Below are 14,146 nucleotides of genomic sequence, written 5' to 3'. Positions count from 1 at the left end.
GTACCATGCTACCACTGTCATTTCGAAGAGCATAGTCTGGCCCTTGTGGTACACCAGGGAGTAGCAGCTGAGCATCATCTAGTTGGTTCTGTGATCCAGCGTCTTGGCTCTGCATCTCTAGGACAATTGTAGTTTGGCACTCTACAAGTAGGACCTTGCCAACTCTCAGTCCATACCTACTACACCTGAGACAGGGTCTCTGCCCAGGATCCTTGTTCCCCTTTCTATCCATACTGCCTTCAGTTGTCAAGCCTAGAGGGTACTGTACTTCCTGGCTGTACTTTGTATAATACCTTCCACACCCTGTCTTGTTCCCTTGCTGTTGGCGCCACCACCCTTGGCAATCCACAGGAGGACTGTTTGCTCCACTCCAGATCGCCCCCTCTGTCTTGAGTGACTTACTTTTCCTGAAGCCATGCTGCTCTTTTGGCTTTAGTGGTTCCCTCTTACTGACTGGAAGTAACTCTAGAGTGTAATGTGCTGGTCCCTATACAGCCTGACCCCCACCCCCACCCCCAGCTGCAGCTTCAGTCACGGCAGTTCACTTCTCAGTGCTGTCCCTCCCTGTTCTGCACTCATAGCCCCTCAGCATAGGAACCTCTTCTTCTTCCATTCTGTCTCAACACTGGTTGTTTCTTTCATTCATAGGCATCCTTGAGAGAAGTCTCCTGAACTATTTTTAGCAAATTACATGATGGAATAGCATTAGTCCTGGCATTAAATTACCGTATTCAATCTGGTTTTCGACTTAGACCCTCAACCTTGGTCAAGTAGTTAAACTCTCTATGCCATCATTTCCTTGGTTATAAATGTAAATGGTACAACTTATGTAATTCTTAAATCCCTAAAACTTTTTTTTTCCTTTTTTTGAGACAGGCTTTGATGAACTAACTCTCAGTGATCCTCCACCCCCTGTTGCTGGGATTACAGATTGTGGATCACATAACTCTTCTTAAACCTTTTATGGGTCAGGTGTATAGTGTACACCCATAACCCCTGCACTGAGGAGGATGAAGCAAGAGGATCCCTATGAGTTCAGAAACAGCCTGAGCTACAAAGTGAGTTAAAGGCTGGCCTGAAACCCACAGCAAGGCCATGTCTCAAGCAAACAAACAAAAACCAAGCCAGCTACTCAACCAAACAAGAAAACCATCCTTTTAAAGCTCACCAACCTTAGGTATCCAACTGAGTGAACTATTCCGTATTCCTCTTTATATAAACAACATGTGGATCCAGATAGGGGATGTTCCCATCACGCATGAAAGTTCCTTGCTCTCCCTGTGAGCCAGCCTACTGCTTGCCTCCAGTCCTGGGTTTCATTTGTTCTTAAACTATATGCAACAGAGTCCTATGCTGTGTACTTCCTGTCTGGCTGGTTTTGTTCCACATAGTGTCTGTCAGATGAACCTTTGTGGATGAAATGGAGTAGCATGCTCAGTGCCACACAGCTGTGACCAAGGTGCTATAAACATAGGTCGCAGGAGCTCCTGGGGCAGGATAGCTCTCTGAAGACTTTGGATGTTGCTCGGGTAGGACTGACGGTTAGCTTGGGCTTTCCTCCCTGCTTCTTCCCTGCTCCCCTGCCCTACCCTCCACCCCCATTGGTTCCCAGGTAGAAAATAAATGTATTGCTTTTATTACTTACAGTTAGCCTTGATGTCAGCCCTACTGGGATGTCAGGACCACTCCACACCTGGAGTTACATCCTGCACCTGTAGTTCTTAGGCTCGCCAGAAGACCCCCATACTCTTCATCAGCGTCTGCATGAAGCTTGGAGCCCCCAGTTTGTCTGTCTAGCTATGCCTGTTGGTCCTGGGTTAGGACAGCCTCAAGGCAAGATTGTAACAATGATCTCCTCAAGCTGGGCACTTGAGGTGGTAAGAATGAGGTCTAGCCACTTGGGCTTGTCCTCACCTCTCACTGGCCAGTTCTGTTTGTTGAATAAATTTGTGTTTGAGGGCCTGTCGACTGGTATACCCTCAAGTATACTGCCTTCGTTACAGTATAGGGTAGCTCAGAGTCACAGGTGATGTCTTCTCTGGGTGACACAGGATTCTGCCTGCAGAGTGACTCCACACAGGAGCATGTGTCAGGAGGACGTGTGACATGTGACACAATGGCTGGGGTCCCTGGGCTAGTGGGCTGTCTCAGTACAGCCCCAAGTCCTGCCCAACCTCCAGCTTGACTCAGGATCTAGTCTGTGCCCCCTTCTGTTGTGCTATTCCCCCTCACCCCCTTGCTCACTCGGTGTTCCAGCCATGGTGGCTATTTATATTCCCCTTAAGGGGCCCTGCTGTTTCATACTTGTTTCATTGCCAAACCTCCTCCTTGCCTAGAACTCTGCTCCCAGCCCACACCCACCTGGCAAGCAACGACACATCGTTCAAGAGTCAATTCATAATATTAGCAATAGCAGCTAAGATTTATTGGGTGCTTACCTTATGCTAAGTGTTTCACACATAGCATCCAGTTGAATCCCCTTACTGTCCCTCTTTACATTTACTCAGCCAGTAACATTTGAGAAGTGGCTACCTGGTTCTAGGCAGCGACAGAAAATGGATGGAATTTGAACCTGTCCTCTCCATTCCTTGCTCTTGGGAAGTGATAGTTCCTCAAGTATTTGATCCTCTCACACCTCTTCTCTGCTTCACCATGCCCAGGGAAGTTTTAATTGCATTCTAGACTGTCTTCCTTTCCTGGGAGATAAGGGTATCACTTAGAAATGTGTTCATTTTATGTGGCAGAAAACCTGATATACTAGGGCTTTCATTTCCCACTTAGCAAGAAATGAGGTGGACCAACTGATTCTAGTTGGCTCAGTAGCTCACAGCTCACACAGACATCTTTTGTTCATTCTTCACTTTTTCCTCATGGCAGCAGTATGGCCATTGTAGCGCCTGTCATCACATCCAAGTTCAAAGCAAATAATCAAACCAAAGGCCTTTCAGATACTCTTGGGCCAGACTGATATATAGTGATTGCTTTTTGTTGTAGGAGAGGCAGAGAAAGTAGACATCTTTCTGAAGACAGGGTCCATTTCTGCTTCATATAAAACCAAGCAGGGAAGAAGAGATGGTAGAAAACAAGCAGTGTTTACTACTGTCCTGGGAGCAGTGAAACCACAAATTAATTCCTTCCAGGTTTCCAGAGTCTGAATGCTCAATAATGTTTCCCCCCCCCTTTCAATTTGCTTTCGTTTGGTTCTTTGAGAGGGTGGAGTGGGGCACAGGGTCTTGCTGTTTAGGCTGATCTCGAATTCATGATTCTTCTGTCCCAGCCTCTTAAATATATTGTTGCAATCATAAACAACCTTGTGAGTCCATTTAAATTTTTTTTAAATTTTACTTGTATGGGTGTGGTTTTTGGTTGTTTGGGGGTTTTATGTTTATGTTGCTCTTTGAAACCAGGCCTCATTATTTTCTCTGGCTGTCCAGAACTCACTATTTAGACCAGCCTGGCCTCAAGCTTAACAGAGATCCACCTGCCTCTGACTCCTGAGTGCTAGGATTAAAGGCATGTGCCACCATGAGTGTTCTGCCCGGTTGTTTGTCTGTGCAACATGTTCATGCCTAATGCCCACAGAGGCCGGAAGAGGGTGTCAGGTCCCTGGACTAGTTGTGACTTATCATATGGGTGATGAGGATCAAGCCAGGCCCTCTGGAAGCACAATCAGTGCTCTTAACCACTGAGCCAACTCTCCACAGCCCCTTGCAAGTATATTTTATGAGTATTTATAATTAGTTATATATTCTTGTCTTAGGGTGAAGTTTTGAATTATGCTGGGTTCAAGTCTGTGCTGACTGCTAAAACTTTTTGTGCCATTTACCAGATAAACTGAGCAAAGGTATAGCAGTTAAATATACCTTTCCAGGAGCTCTGAGAGTATATTCCTTTTCAGCTTTGGACTTTATTAATTAATACTATTATTTTGTAGTGCTGGCCTTCACCCTCAGGGCCTCACACATCCTAGACAAGAAGCCTATCATTATTTTTAAGTTCTTGTTAATGTGATAGGAAAATTACACAAAGGGGGAAGGAAAAGTAGGTTGCATTTTCTTTGATTGCAGTGAGGTTAACCTTTAAAAAGACTGTCTCTGGCTATTTGCTGTTCTATTTTAAGTTTTCTTCTTCTCCTTTCCTTTGCTCATTAGAGTATGACATAATTATCCTTTTCTCATCGGCTTGTAAAAGTGCTTTATCCAGGTATCGTGTGAGAAACACAGAGAAGTTCATAGGAGAGGGTGCAGCTAGCTGGCTTTGAGAGCTAAAGAGGATCTGTTTGGTGGGCTAAGGGCTGAGGGGAGGGTTTTAGGTGCCATAGCAGCAGGTGCAACAGTCTAGGGGTGGGACAGAGGATGAGTATTCATGGAATGTTTTCCTTGCTATACACGTTATCCCAGAAATTAGTGGCTTTAAGACACAGAAAGTTATCTCACTGTGAACATTGTGGGCTTCAGATCAAGGTCAGTTGGGAAGCCTTTCCTTCAAGACTTCAGGGATCAAATTCTTGCTTGCTTCTCTCAGCTAGTACTCACTGCACATGTTCCCTCCCTGAGTCACCGGGCCTTTTCTGTCATCTCCTAAGAGCTTCAGGGGATTTAGCACCTATGGAGTTCATCCAAATGATTTTATTTTGAGGTCTTCAACTTGATGACATCTTCAGATACATTTTCTTTCAAATAAGATCATATTTACAGGTACCAGGGTTTAAGACTAGAGTCTTGAGCTATATATTCAGACAGTTGTAGGAGTCTGGAGATGATGTGATACTACAGAGTAGGAGGAGATGACCCTGTATAGTGGAGGCAGAGGTGCTTTACACGGAGTCTTCAGATGGTAAGTTTAGGCTGTTTGTACCATTGGCATTAGCAGCAGAGAACTGTGGCATGAGGTGTGCTTGGATTGCAGCTTGGCTGCTGGGGGTGAGGGGGGGATTGGCAAGAGTGGGGATTTGAGAAGATCCATGCAGAGAGGGAAGGAGGGGTCTGGAGAGACTCGGAGGTGTCCATCCTCCACTGAACTAACCTCAGGTAAAAGTTGGGGACTGAAAGATTCGTGTCCAGGAAATAATAGATCTCTCCATGGAGTGTTAAAAAAAATGGGAAAGGACACAAAGGAAAGGATGACAGCAGTCTAGAGAGCACTGTCTCCTGTCCTGTCACTTTATTATGAGAACTATCAGACGTGGAGAAAAGTTGAGAGGGAGCATCACACACTGAACAACCCATTCACTGCTAGCTAGAGTCTGTAATTACCACTTCCCATGACTGCTCCCTTTCACATCTGTCCATCTCCCCACCCCTTGTAGATTTTATGTATTTCAGAATTGCAGATGACTCCTTCAGGCTGGCACGTCATTAACAAGTGTTCAGTATTTAATGAACTGCATAAATACTAACTGTACCAAGATTTGGTAAATTCTGGTGATTGCATCTGTCTGTGTCGCTCAGATCCCTGTCAAGACAGGGGATGGTTCCATTGGTCCAGAAGTTCCCTTGTGCCCATTGTCATCAGCTCCTGTCCACACCCCATTCCCAGAGGCCACCAGTGTTTTTATGGTTAGCATTTCCAAACATTGGCCAGCTTTGTCTGTTCTAGAACATTATACGAGCAGAAGCATTCAAGCTGTGCACTTGTGTTTAGCTTCTTTCACTTAGCATAGTATGTTCAAGAACCATTAATATAGTTCCCTTTTGTTGCCTGATGGTATTTTGAGAATCTATACAGAACAGCAGTTTTCTTAGAGAGGGGTGGTGAAAGATTTCACCAAGGAGGCCAAGGGCAGTGAAGGTAGTAGGAGAAAACTAAATATAGTTGTGGTTCACATAACATGAACTTTTCTCTCTCTCCCCACTCCTAACCCCCTTGATTCTTGATTCTCTTTTATAAAAGAAGTCTAGGGGTAGATCATTCTAGAGTCAAGATGAGGCTCCATTATCCCATCAGTGACTTCAGACTCCTAGACTTCTGTTCAGCCATCTTCAATTCTGCTTTCAATCTTCAAAGTCATCTCATGGTTAAGCATGACTGCTGCAGTTCCAGCCATACAACAAAAGGAGAACATTGAGGGCAGGGGGCAATGTACTACTTCTTATCATCGTTATTATTATTAAATTATATGTATGCACGCGCATGCGTGTGCACACACATGAGTGCGTGTATATGCCAAAAAAATGGCATCAGACCCCCTGGAGTTGGTTGTGAGCTGCCTGACATGGGTGCTAGAAGCCGAACTCGTGTCCTCTAGAAAAGCCGTTGTCACTTTTAACCACTGACACGTCTCCAGCTTCACTTTTAATTTTCTGAGACATGGTCTTTCACTGAACCTGAAACTTACCAATTTGGTTAGACTTACTGGTCAGTAAGTTTCAGGGATCCTCCTGTCTCCATACACTCCCAACCTACCAGCGCCGGGGTCACAGTCATGTGCCACTATCCCTGGAAATTGTCTTCATCCATGACCAGAAGCAGCCTGGGGAAGAAAGGGCGTGCTTTTAGCAACCATCTTCAAAGTCTCTACACATATCCACCTAACACCCCTGCCTTGAGACAGGGTCTTGCTGTGTATTCCAGGCTGGCCTTGAGCTTGTAATGGCCCTCCTGCCCTAGCCTCCCAAGTGCTGGGGTTACAGGTCCAGGCTACTATGCCCAGCTGTTCCACTTGTTCTTTAGTGAGAACTTAATCACGGACTCAGAAACGTGGTCCCTTTACTAGCCACTGAGCATAGTGCCACTCCAAATACCGTGGGGTTTGTGCTACCCAGAGGGAAAAGAAGCAACTTCATTGCCTTGCTTTCTTTGAGACCAGTGGCCAGGTCACACCCACTTAGTGTCCTCACCTGTGGCCTTCGTAGACTGAAGCCTGGATGTGCCCGGTGGGTTTCTTTTTCAGCCCTCTTCTTTCCTAGAGAGTTGGTTTCTTCATCCTTTCATGTATCTCTTTTCCTAATAGAAGTGTTCCATACGCCCAGCATTCTATGAAAGGCACGAACAAGAAAGGAATGATTGTCACTGTGCCGGTCCTCACATCTGTACCTGGTGCTCCCATTATTGGTCAGCCTGTCCCATGAGGAGGGCCAAAGACAGGGTGCTGGGGTTTCTTTGGGGTGAAATGGGACAGGATAGCCCTTGAAGACTCAGACAGACCCAGGTCCAGATCCTCAGGCAGATGTCTGAGGCTTCTGTGAGAACTGCCTTGGAGAGGTGGTTAGATTGAGCCTGAGTGGGTGAGGTCTGTTTGTGCACACTGGAGGAAAGGATGCCAAAGACCTTCCTTTCCTGTGGGAGATGCCAGGTATTGCATTAGAAGTGAACCAGGGCATATTTTCTTTTGGCCTATCTGTGAACTCTGACCTCCAGTAATACCTTCATTCTGGTGATGCCTGTATCAGGCTAGCTGTTGGCTAGGCCAGGGTCCACAGTAATTCATGTGCTCACACTCTTAGCTTCAGCATGACCAGGGAGACCCAGAGCCCCTGGGGTAGTAAAGAGGTCTGTGGGTTTTCGTGTACATGCCTGTCCTGAGGAAATACAGCCTACGTCTCCTGACAGTTTAATGGGCATCCGTTGAGCCCTGGGAGAGGAAGTCAGCAGAGGCAGGTGCAGAGAGCCCAGGGGAAGCTATCGACTGCCAACAGCCAGATTGGACTGAGTGTAGCCATGGCCTGGCGCCCCAGTGACCTGGTGACACCATTCTCAGGCTGCTGGCTGCCTGTGGGCTGGTGTGTTACGACAGAGGAGGAGGAGCCAGGGCCTCCACAGAGAGCTTGACTCACCAGGGCCTGCCTGGCTTAGACCTCGGGCCTGAGATGGATGGTGCATCCTTCCACTTGTTCACTCTGCTACTCAAGCTTTCTAGGAGCCTGCTATGTGTCATTTTGTGGGTGCTGAGCATCCAGCCACAGCTGAAGCACAGTTCCTGCCCCTGAGGCTTCAAGGAGGCCATGTGGTATTGGTACTGTAAACTGGGTTCCCAGGGAGAACACTCTGGAGGAAGTGATGTCTGAGCAGATAATGGGACAGGCCCATCCAGGCTCCTCTGGCATACTGGCCACAGTCCCAAAACCCAGGCCTCTGCCAAGGGTTAGAAACCATATGACAAATTCCTGTGTTTCCAGCAGGTCCAGTGTGCAGGACACTGACTGCTACCAATGGCTCCAAAGCTCTTTGCCTTCCTCTGTCAGAAATGATACCAGCTCCTTCTGGTCTTTCAGAGGCTGTACCCTTGACCCCTCCTCACTGATGACTCCTTTCCTGAACCAGGGTTCAAGTCTGAGGAGACCTTGCACCTAGCCTACAGCAACCGCAGTGTATTCTCAGACATCCTGATCATGGACTAGAATGTTGGGAACAACACCACCCAACTCACTGTCCAGTTGCTGCCTGGGAATGGTGCACAGGCCTTAGTGAGGCCATCCTACAGCTCTTGTGCAAAGCCTAGAGGCACTACCCTGGTGGCCGCCTTACTGCCCCCAGGAGGGTATCTGTGTGGGCGCTGGAGCTTGTGTGGTGCTGGGAGCAGTGAGGGGTTAATACAGCTCTACTTTCTTTTGCTTTCCCTCCCTCCTGCTCTGAAGGAAACTGTGTTGGAATTACAGACATAAGTGCTGGCTTTTGAGGAGACTGCTGCTCACCCAGTCCCTGCCAGGCCTGGGGCACCACCCTCTCTCCCACGCTTGCCTTCCTTGGGCTCTGTCCTGCATTCAGGGCCTCATTCAGAGGACTGGGGGCCTCCTAGGGCACACTTACCGGGCCCTCCCTACCCCAGGCCTGCCCTGCTCACCCCCCAGGGATTGAGCTCAGTGTACAATGGTACCCAAGGAGGAGGGACCGAGGAAGTGACATCGCTTGGCCCGCCCCCACCTCCTTATTCCCTATAAAAAGCAAAATGGTGACTCAGAGAGAAGAGTTGGAATCGTCCTGCCTCCTTCTCCCACTGTTAATTTTTAGACGTGGAATTAGGCAGGAGGCAAAGGAAACACAGCTCCACATACGCAGCTGACATGCTATTAGGCGGGTGGCGACAGCAGAGCCGCTCCTCCCCGACTCCCAGCAGCCTCTGACGGACTCAGCAGAGCCTGTGCCTGCTGGAGCTCCCACCCTCCTACCCAGGCCTGGCTGTGCAGCCACTGCCCTGGCCCAGGGTGCATGGTGCAGCAGGGGCCATGGCAGCTGGGGGCCGGCGTCGGCGCCCACTGCGCTACCAGTCCCTGGCAGCCCTGGTGGAAGACTCTCAATGGCCTTTCTTGTTCCTTGTCTCAGACTTCAGCTACGGTGCCGAGGACTACGACGCAGAGGGGCATGAGGAGCAGAAGGGGCCCCCCGAGGGCTCGGAGACCATGCCATACATCGACGAGTCACCCACCATGTCACCCCAGCTCAGTGCTCGCAGCCAAGGCGGTGGGGACAGCATCTCACCCACCCCACCTGAGGGGTTGGCACCTGGGGTAGGTACTCCTGTTTACTTTTCTGGGGAGGGGAGATAGGACAACTTGTATGCAAAGTGGACCAGGGTCTGCTTAGGACAGTGTTGGCAGTGGGGCTGGGGGAGGGTGGGCCTGTACCCCTGATGTCCTCCTCTTCATTACCTGCTATGCTTTGCTACCTCTTACCTGTTTCCCTGCTCTGCCAACTGTTTGTTCTACTACTGCTTCCTGGGCTCTCTCATTCCCCTTTCAACCATCTCTTAACAGGATGGGGGAGGGGGCTCTGGAAGGTCCAGGCTTTTCTATCTGTACCTGGCTGGATGCACAGTGACCTGTGGACAAGGAATGACCAGTCCACAAAGGACTGGTCTCAAGCTTCCTGTGGGTTAAAATAACCCTGATGCTTCTGTAGTGTTCCCCTGGATTGAGGGCCTCCAGCCCTGTTCTGTTCCACAGGAAAGGAATAAGCCTGGGGTGCCTAACTTCCCTGCTTCCAGGAGAGGCAGGGGTTCCCCTCTCAGAAACCTTCTTTAAGAAAGATTAAGTATGTTTTGACAGGGCAGGGAGATAGGAATGTGTAGAGTACTTATAATTAATGCTGTTCCTGGTGACAGGGACTGGGCCCAGATCATGAGTGTGCGCATCTGAAATACATGAGCAAGCCAGGCAGAGAGATTCTGTGGGGCTCTTTTTCTGGAGTTAGGGAAAAGAATCATAGCCACTTGTTTTGGTGGACGGAGCTCAGTTTCACAGGTCCTTTTCATCCAGCTTGTCCAGGTGCATTTTGTGGGGTTCTCTTTCCTCTCTCTGAAGCCCCCAGGGAGCATTAGCAATGCTATGCAATGCATTTCCCTTCTCTAATGCCTAACACCCCCACCCCACCTGGAGGCTGCCTGGACTCTACCATTTGGAAGAACCCCTGCTCCTTCCCACCCTCTGCAGGCTCTCACCCCCTCTTCACACACTGGGGTGGCTGTTATAGCCTTTGGCAACAAGGGCCTTGGCAACCAGCATCCCACTTGGGGGAAGCCACATTGTTGCCATAGCAACAGAGGCCTAGGCAGAGCTCAGCGACTGCCAGGTGGTACAAGTTTGGGAAGGGATGGTGGGGGGCAGGTAAGAGGTGGAGGGGATGAATGTGGCCAGCTTCAGGCTCCTCACAGACAGCATTCTTTGGTGTTGTTGCCCTAGGGAAGGGTGTTGGATTATCCGAGACAGCCATTTTGGCCATAGAGGCAGGGTATTTGGACTAATGGAGGAGAGACTGTTCTGGAACCTGGACTCAGGCCAACCAGGAGAAAGAAGGAAGAGAGAACTCTGGTTCCCCATCTCTGCCTTCTGGTTGTATGTCAATGGGGTTCAGATATCGCCTAGGGACTTAGCCCATATCCCACTTAAGCAGGTACAGTAATCTACATGGGGGGCCTGGTCTGTGCATTCTCCTCTCTTGTCTCTGCCTCATCTCCCTTCCTCTAGTTCCTCATGACTACCTTGTAGAAGCATTCATCCATGGATATTTGGATTTCCTGGTGAAAAATCCTGCTGATGCTCTATGCATGCAGGACCATACTCCTCCTGTGTGGTAGTCTCCACTTTGGGTAGCATCTCCACTTTGTTCCCATTGTTCTTGGTGATCATTGTTCTTGGTGATCAAAGGGAATAACGTAACTGGAAGATTTTGAAATGTTAAATATTTTACAGAGAGAACAGTCATCTGAAGTATTTGAGGCCCTCAGTACCAATCTTCACACCATAAATAGGTAGGGGGATCATTGATGCAAGTTGGGAATGGCTGGGACAATTTACTGCAAGCTGCTCCACTCCTGCTTGCCTGCCTCAGCTATAACCCTTGCTGCTTGAAGCTAGCTGCCTTTCTGTTCTTTCTGTTGCATTACTGGCCCCACCTAGTGGACCCTGCAAGTATTGCCATTTGCAGTGAGGTGCCTGGAAGGCGCAAACCCCCTTTCCCAGTACTTGAGATTATTTGTTTTTGTTTTTAAAAAAGGGGTGTGTGTGTGTGTGTGTGTGTGTGTTCGTTCCTGCTACTTGGCTGTGCTCATATGGCCAGGCAGTCTCCTCCCCTGCCAGGCTTCCTGTTAGGAACTTGGGAACAGAGGGGATTTTTGGACAAAATCAGACAATTGTTCTAGATATTTAGATATCTAGCCTTTGGCACAACCTGGCAGCTGAGCTTTCCACACCCAAACATACAGCCAAACTGTACCTGAGAGGTCAAAATTTGGTTTATGTGTTAGAAAAACAACCCACATGGATGTGTGTGTGTGTGTGTGTGTGTGTGTGTGTGTGTGTGTGTGTGTGTGTGTACAGTTTGTATATAGAGAGATCTGGTAGAAGGAAGTAACTTATGGGTATGGAGGCTAAGAAATCCTGTCCTCTGCAGTGGATGCTGGAGGTTTAGGAGAGCCAATGTGTAGTTCCAGTCCAATTCCAAAGGCCCAAGAATCAGGTGAGCCAAAGGTACAAGATTCTAAGTGAAAGCCCAGTAGGCTTAAGCTCAAGAATGCCCAGTTCAGTCTGAGTCCAAAGGTTAGAAAAGACCAGTGTCCCAGTGCTAGCAGCCATGTGGATGGAGCCCCTCTGTCTTTGTTTGTTTGAGATGGGATCTCTATGTTTCTGAGGCTGTCCTGAAATTTGCTTTGTAATCCTGGCTGGGATGACACTCATAATCCTTCTGCCTGGGCCTCCTGGTCCTAGGTCATGCATGCTGTCTGGGAGGATCCTCTTTTTCTTGGCCTTTTTGATCTCAGGTTTTCAATTGACTGGATGAGGCAAGGCCAGCTCATTTGGGGAAGGGCATCTGCTATGCTCAGTCTGTAGATTCAGATGCTAATCTCATTGTGAGCCATCCCACAAGACACCCAGGATCATGTTTAGACACCCTGTGGCCCAATCAAGTTGATACATAGAATTGTGTCAGTGGCCTAGAGCCTCGACATAATGTAAGCTTTGAACAGATGAACTCTACTTTCTGGCTGTAGGACACTGAATACAGGTCATGACACCACGGAGCCTGTGTCCTCAGGTCTGAATAGCAGTGGCTCCTCTGAAGGAAGTGTGAGGAAAGGCCAGGTGTTGCTCACAGGGAGCCTTAAAAGGGTGTTGAATACATTCCGTTCCAGTACTCAGAAGGCAAAGGTGGGAGAATTGTTCGTTCTAGGCCAGACTGAGCTATGTAATGAGCCCCTGTCTCAAAACAAACAAACCCATAAGGCTTTGTCATTGGCTTTTAGAGGGCTGGGACCAGCAGCGTTGCAAAGACAGTCTGGGAAATACATGCTGGGAAATGAATCTGTGTTTGCAGGCCACCTCCATTCTGGATCTGTCCTGGCAAGTGGACATGGTCTCAGCCCAGACATGGTCTTCTCATTCCCCAGCATACCTTGCTGTGATATTTTCATCTCGGCTTTTGCCCCAGAGGTAACAGATGAACCCCAAACCCTGCCCTGTAGGCTTTTCCCAAACCCAAACTGGGCAGGGTACCCTGGCACAGGGTTAAGGATTACCAATTGCTAGTGGTTCTATATAATTGAGAGTGTGTAGTTTCCCTTGGAGATAGGGTAAGGACACTCCCACTTAGCTGCAACTTCCTGTCCCAGAACCACATTCTTATAGAAAACCTCCTTCCTATAGACCACAATTCCTCTCTTTTTTCTGTATGGTACAGTCAGAGGGACCTCAAGATAGAGAAAAGGTCTGGTTTTTGTCTGTCTTCTACTGTTTTTTTAATTTTTGTTTTGGGTTTTTTTTTTTTTGGTTTTGGTGTTGTTGTTGTTTTTGTTTTGTTTTGTTTTTTGAGAAAGGATTTCTCTGTGTAGCTTTGGAGCCTATCCTGGCACTCGCTCTGGAGACCAGGCTGGCCTCAAACTCACAGAGATCTGCCTGCCTCTGCCTCCTGAGTGCTGGGATTAAAGGCGTGCGCCACCAATGCCCAGCTGTTTTTGTTTTTTTGAGTCAGGGTTTCTTTGTGTGGTCTTGGCTGTCCTAGAACTAACTCTGTAAATCAGGTTGGCCTTGAACTCACAGAGATCCTCCTTCCTCTGCCTCCGAAGTGCTGGGATCAAAGGCGTGCACCACCACCGCCCAGCTGTCTTCTACTATTTTGAAGGTGTGTCACCAAGAGATGTCACCCTCTGAGTTCATTTACTCATCGGTAAATGGAAGAAACTGAGAATTTCCTCCCATGTGACCTGACACAGCTGTCACAAGTCTGCCATGAGATGTTGTTATGAGCCAGAGTGCCTTGTAATTTGTAATATCTCTATGGGTGTAGACTTCAGCTGACATTAGGATCCAGAGGTAAAAGTGTTAATGATAAAGTGTGTGTGAACCTTGGCAGATTCCATGGCAGATGAGGGTGACCAAGGCAGAGGGGCAAACATGCCAGGCAGACAGAACTTAGTGAGAAGTTTTATTAGAAAGGGGGGGTGTGAAAAGAGGAAAAGAGTCAGAGAGAGTACAGAAGAGGGAGACAGGAAAAGTCCTGCCTGCGCCAGGGGAACAGCAGGAGAGAGAGCAGCTAAAGCCACACCCCTTAAAAGTGCCACTCTCTATGAGCCTGTGGGAGCCATTTTCTTTCAAACCACTACAATTACCACTGTCTTCGTTTGCATTTTCTTCCCTCCCATCAGCTGCTTTGAGAGACAAGGCTGAGCCTCTCACATAGGCTGCTTCATTTAAAGTCCATGATGTCTCTCTAAATC

The 14,146-nt window shown here is 48.3% G+C and overlaps 1 protein-coding gene across 3 annotated transcripts in view; it reads left to right on the top strand.

The window, feature by feature from the left end:
* Abr (ABR activator of RhoGEF and GTPase) overlaps positions 1–14,146 on the top strand; it is a 201,001-nt gene that overhangs the window by 95,921 nt on the left and 90,934 nt on the right. For 2 of the 3 annotated variants that reach the window (XM_027426695.2, XM_027426696.2), the window contains exon 2: positions 9,262–9,446. In XM_027426695.2, coding sequence (XP_027282496.1) covers positions 9,262–9,446 — 185 coding nt within the window. Of the gene's footprint in view, positions 1–9,261; positions 9,447–10,616; positions 10,828–14,146 lie in introns of all 3 variants that reach the window. The other variant, XM_027426697.2, reaches the window with a different exon arrangement.

Source organism: Cricetulus griseus, chromosome 7 (assembly GCF_003668045.3).
Source record: "Cricetulus griseus strain 17A/GY chromosome 7, alternate assembly CriGri-PICRH-1.0, whole genome shotgun sequence".
Lineage (NCBI taxonomy): Eukaryota > Metazoa > Chordata > Mammalia > Rodentia > Cricetidae > Cricetulus > Cricetulus griseus.
Note: the sequence above shows the minus strand (reverse complement) of the source record. Positions and strands in the feature narration are given on the sequence as shown.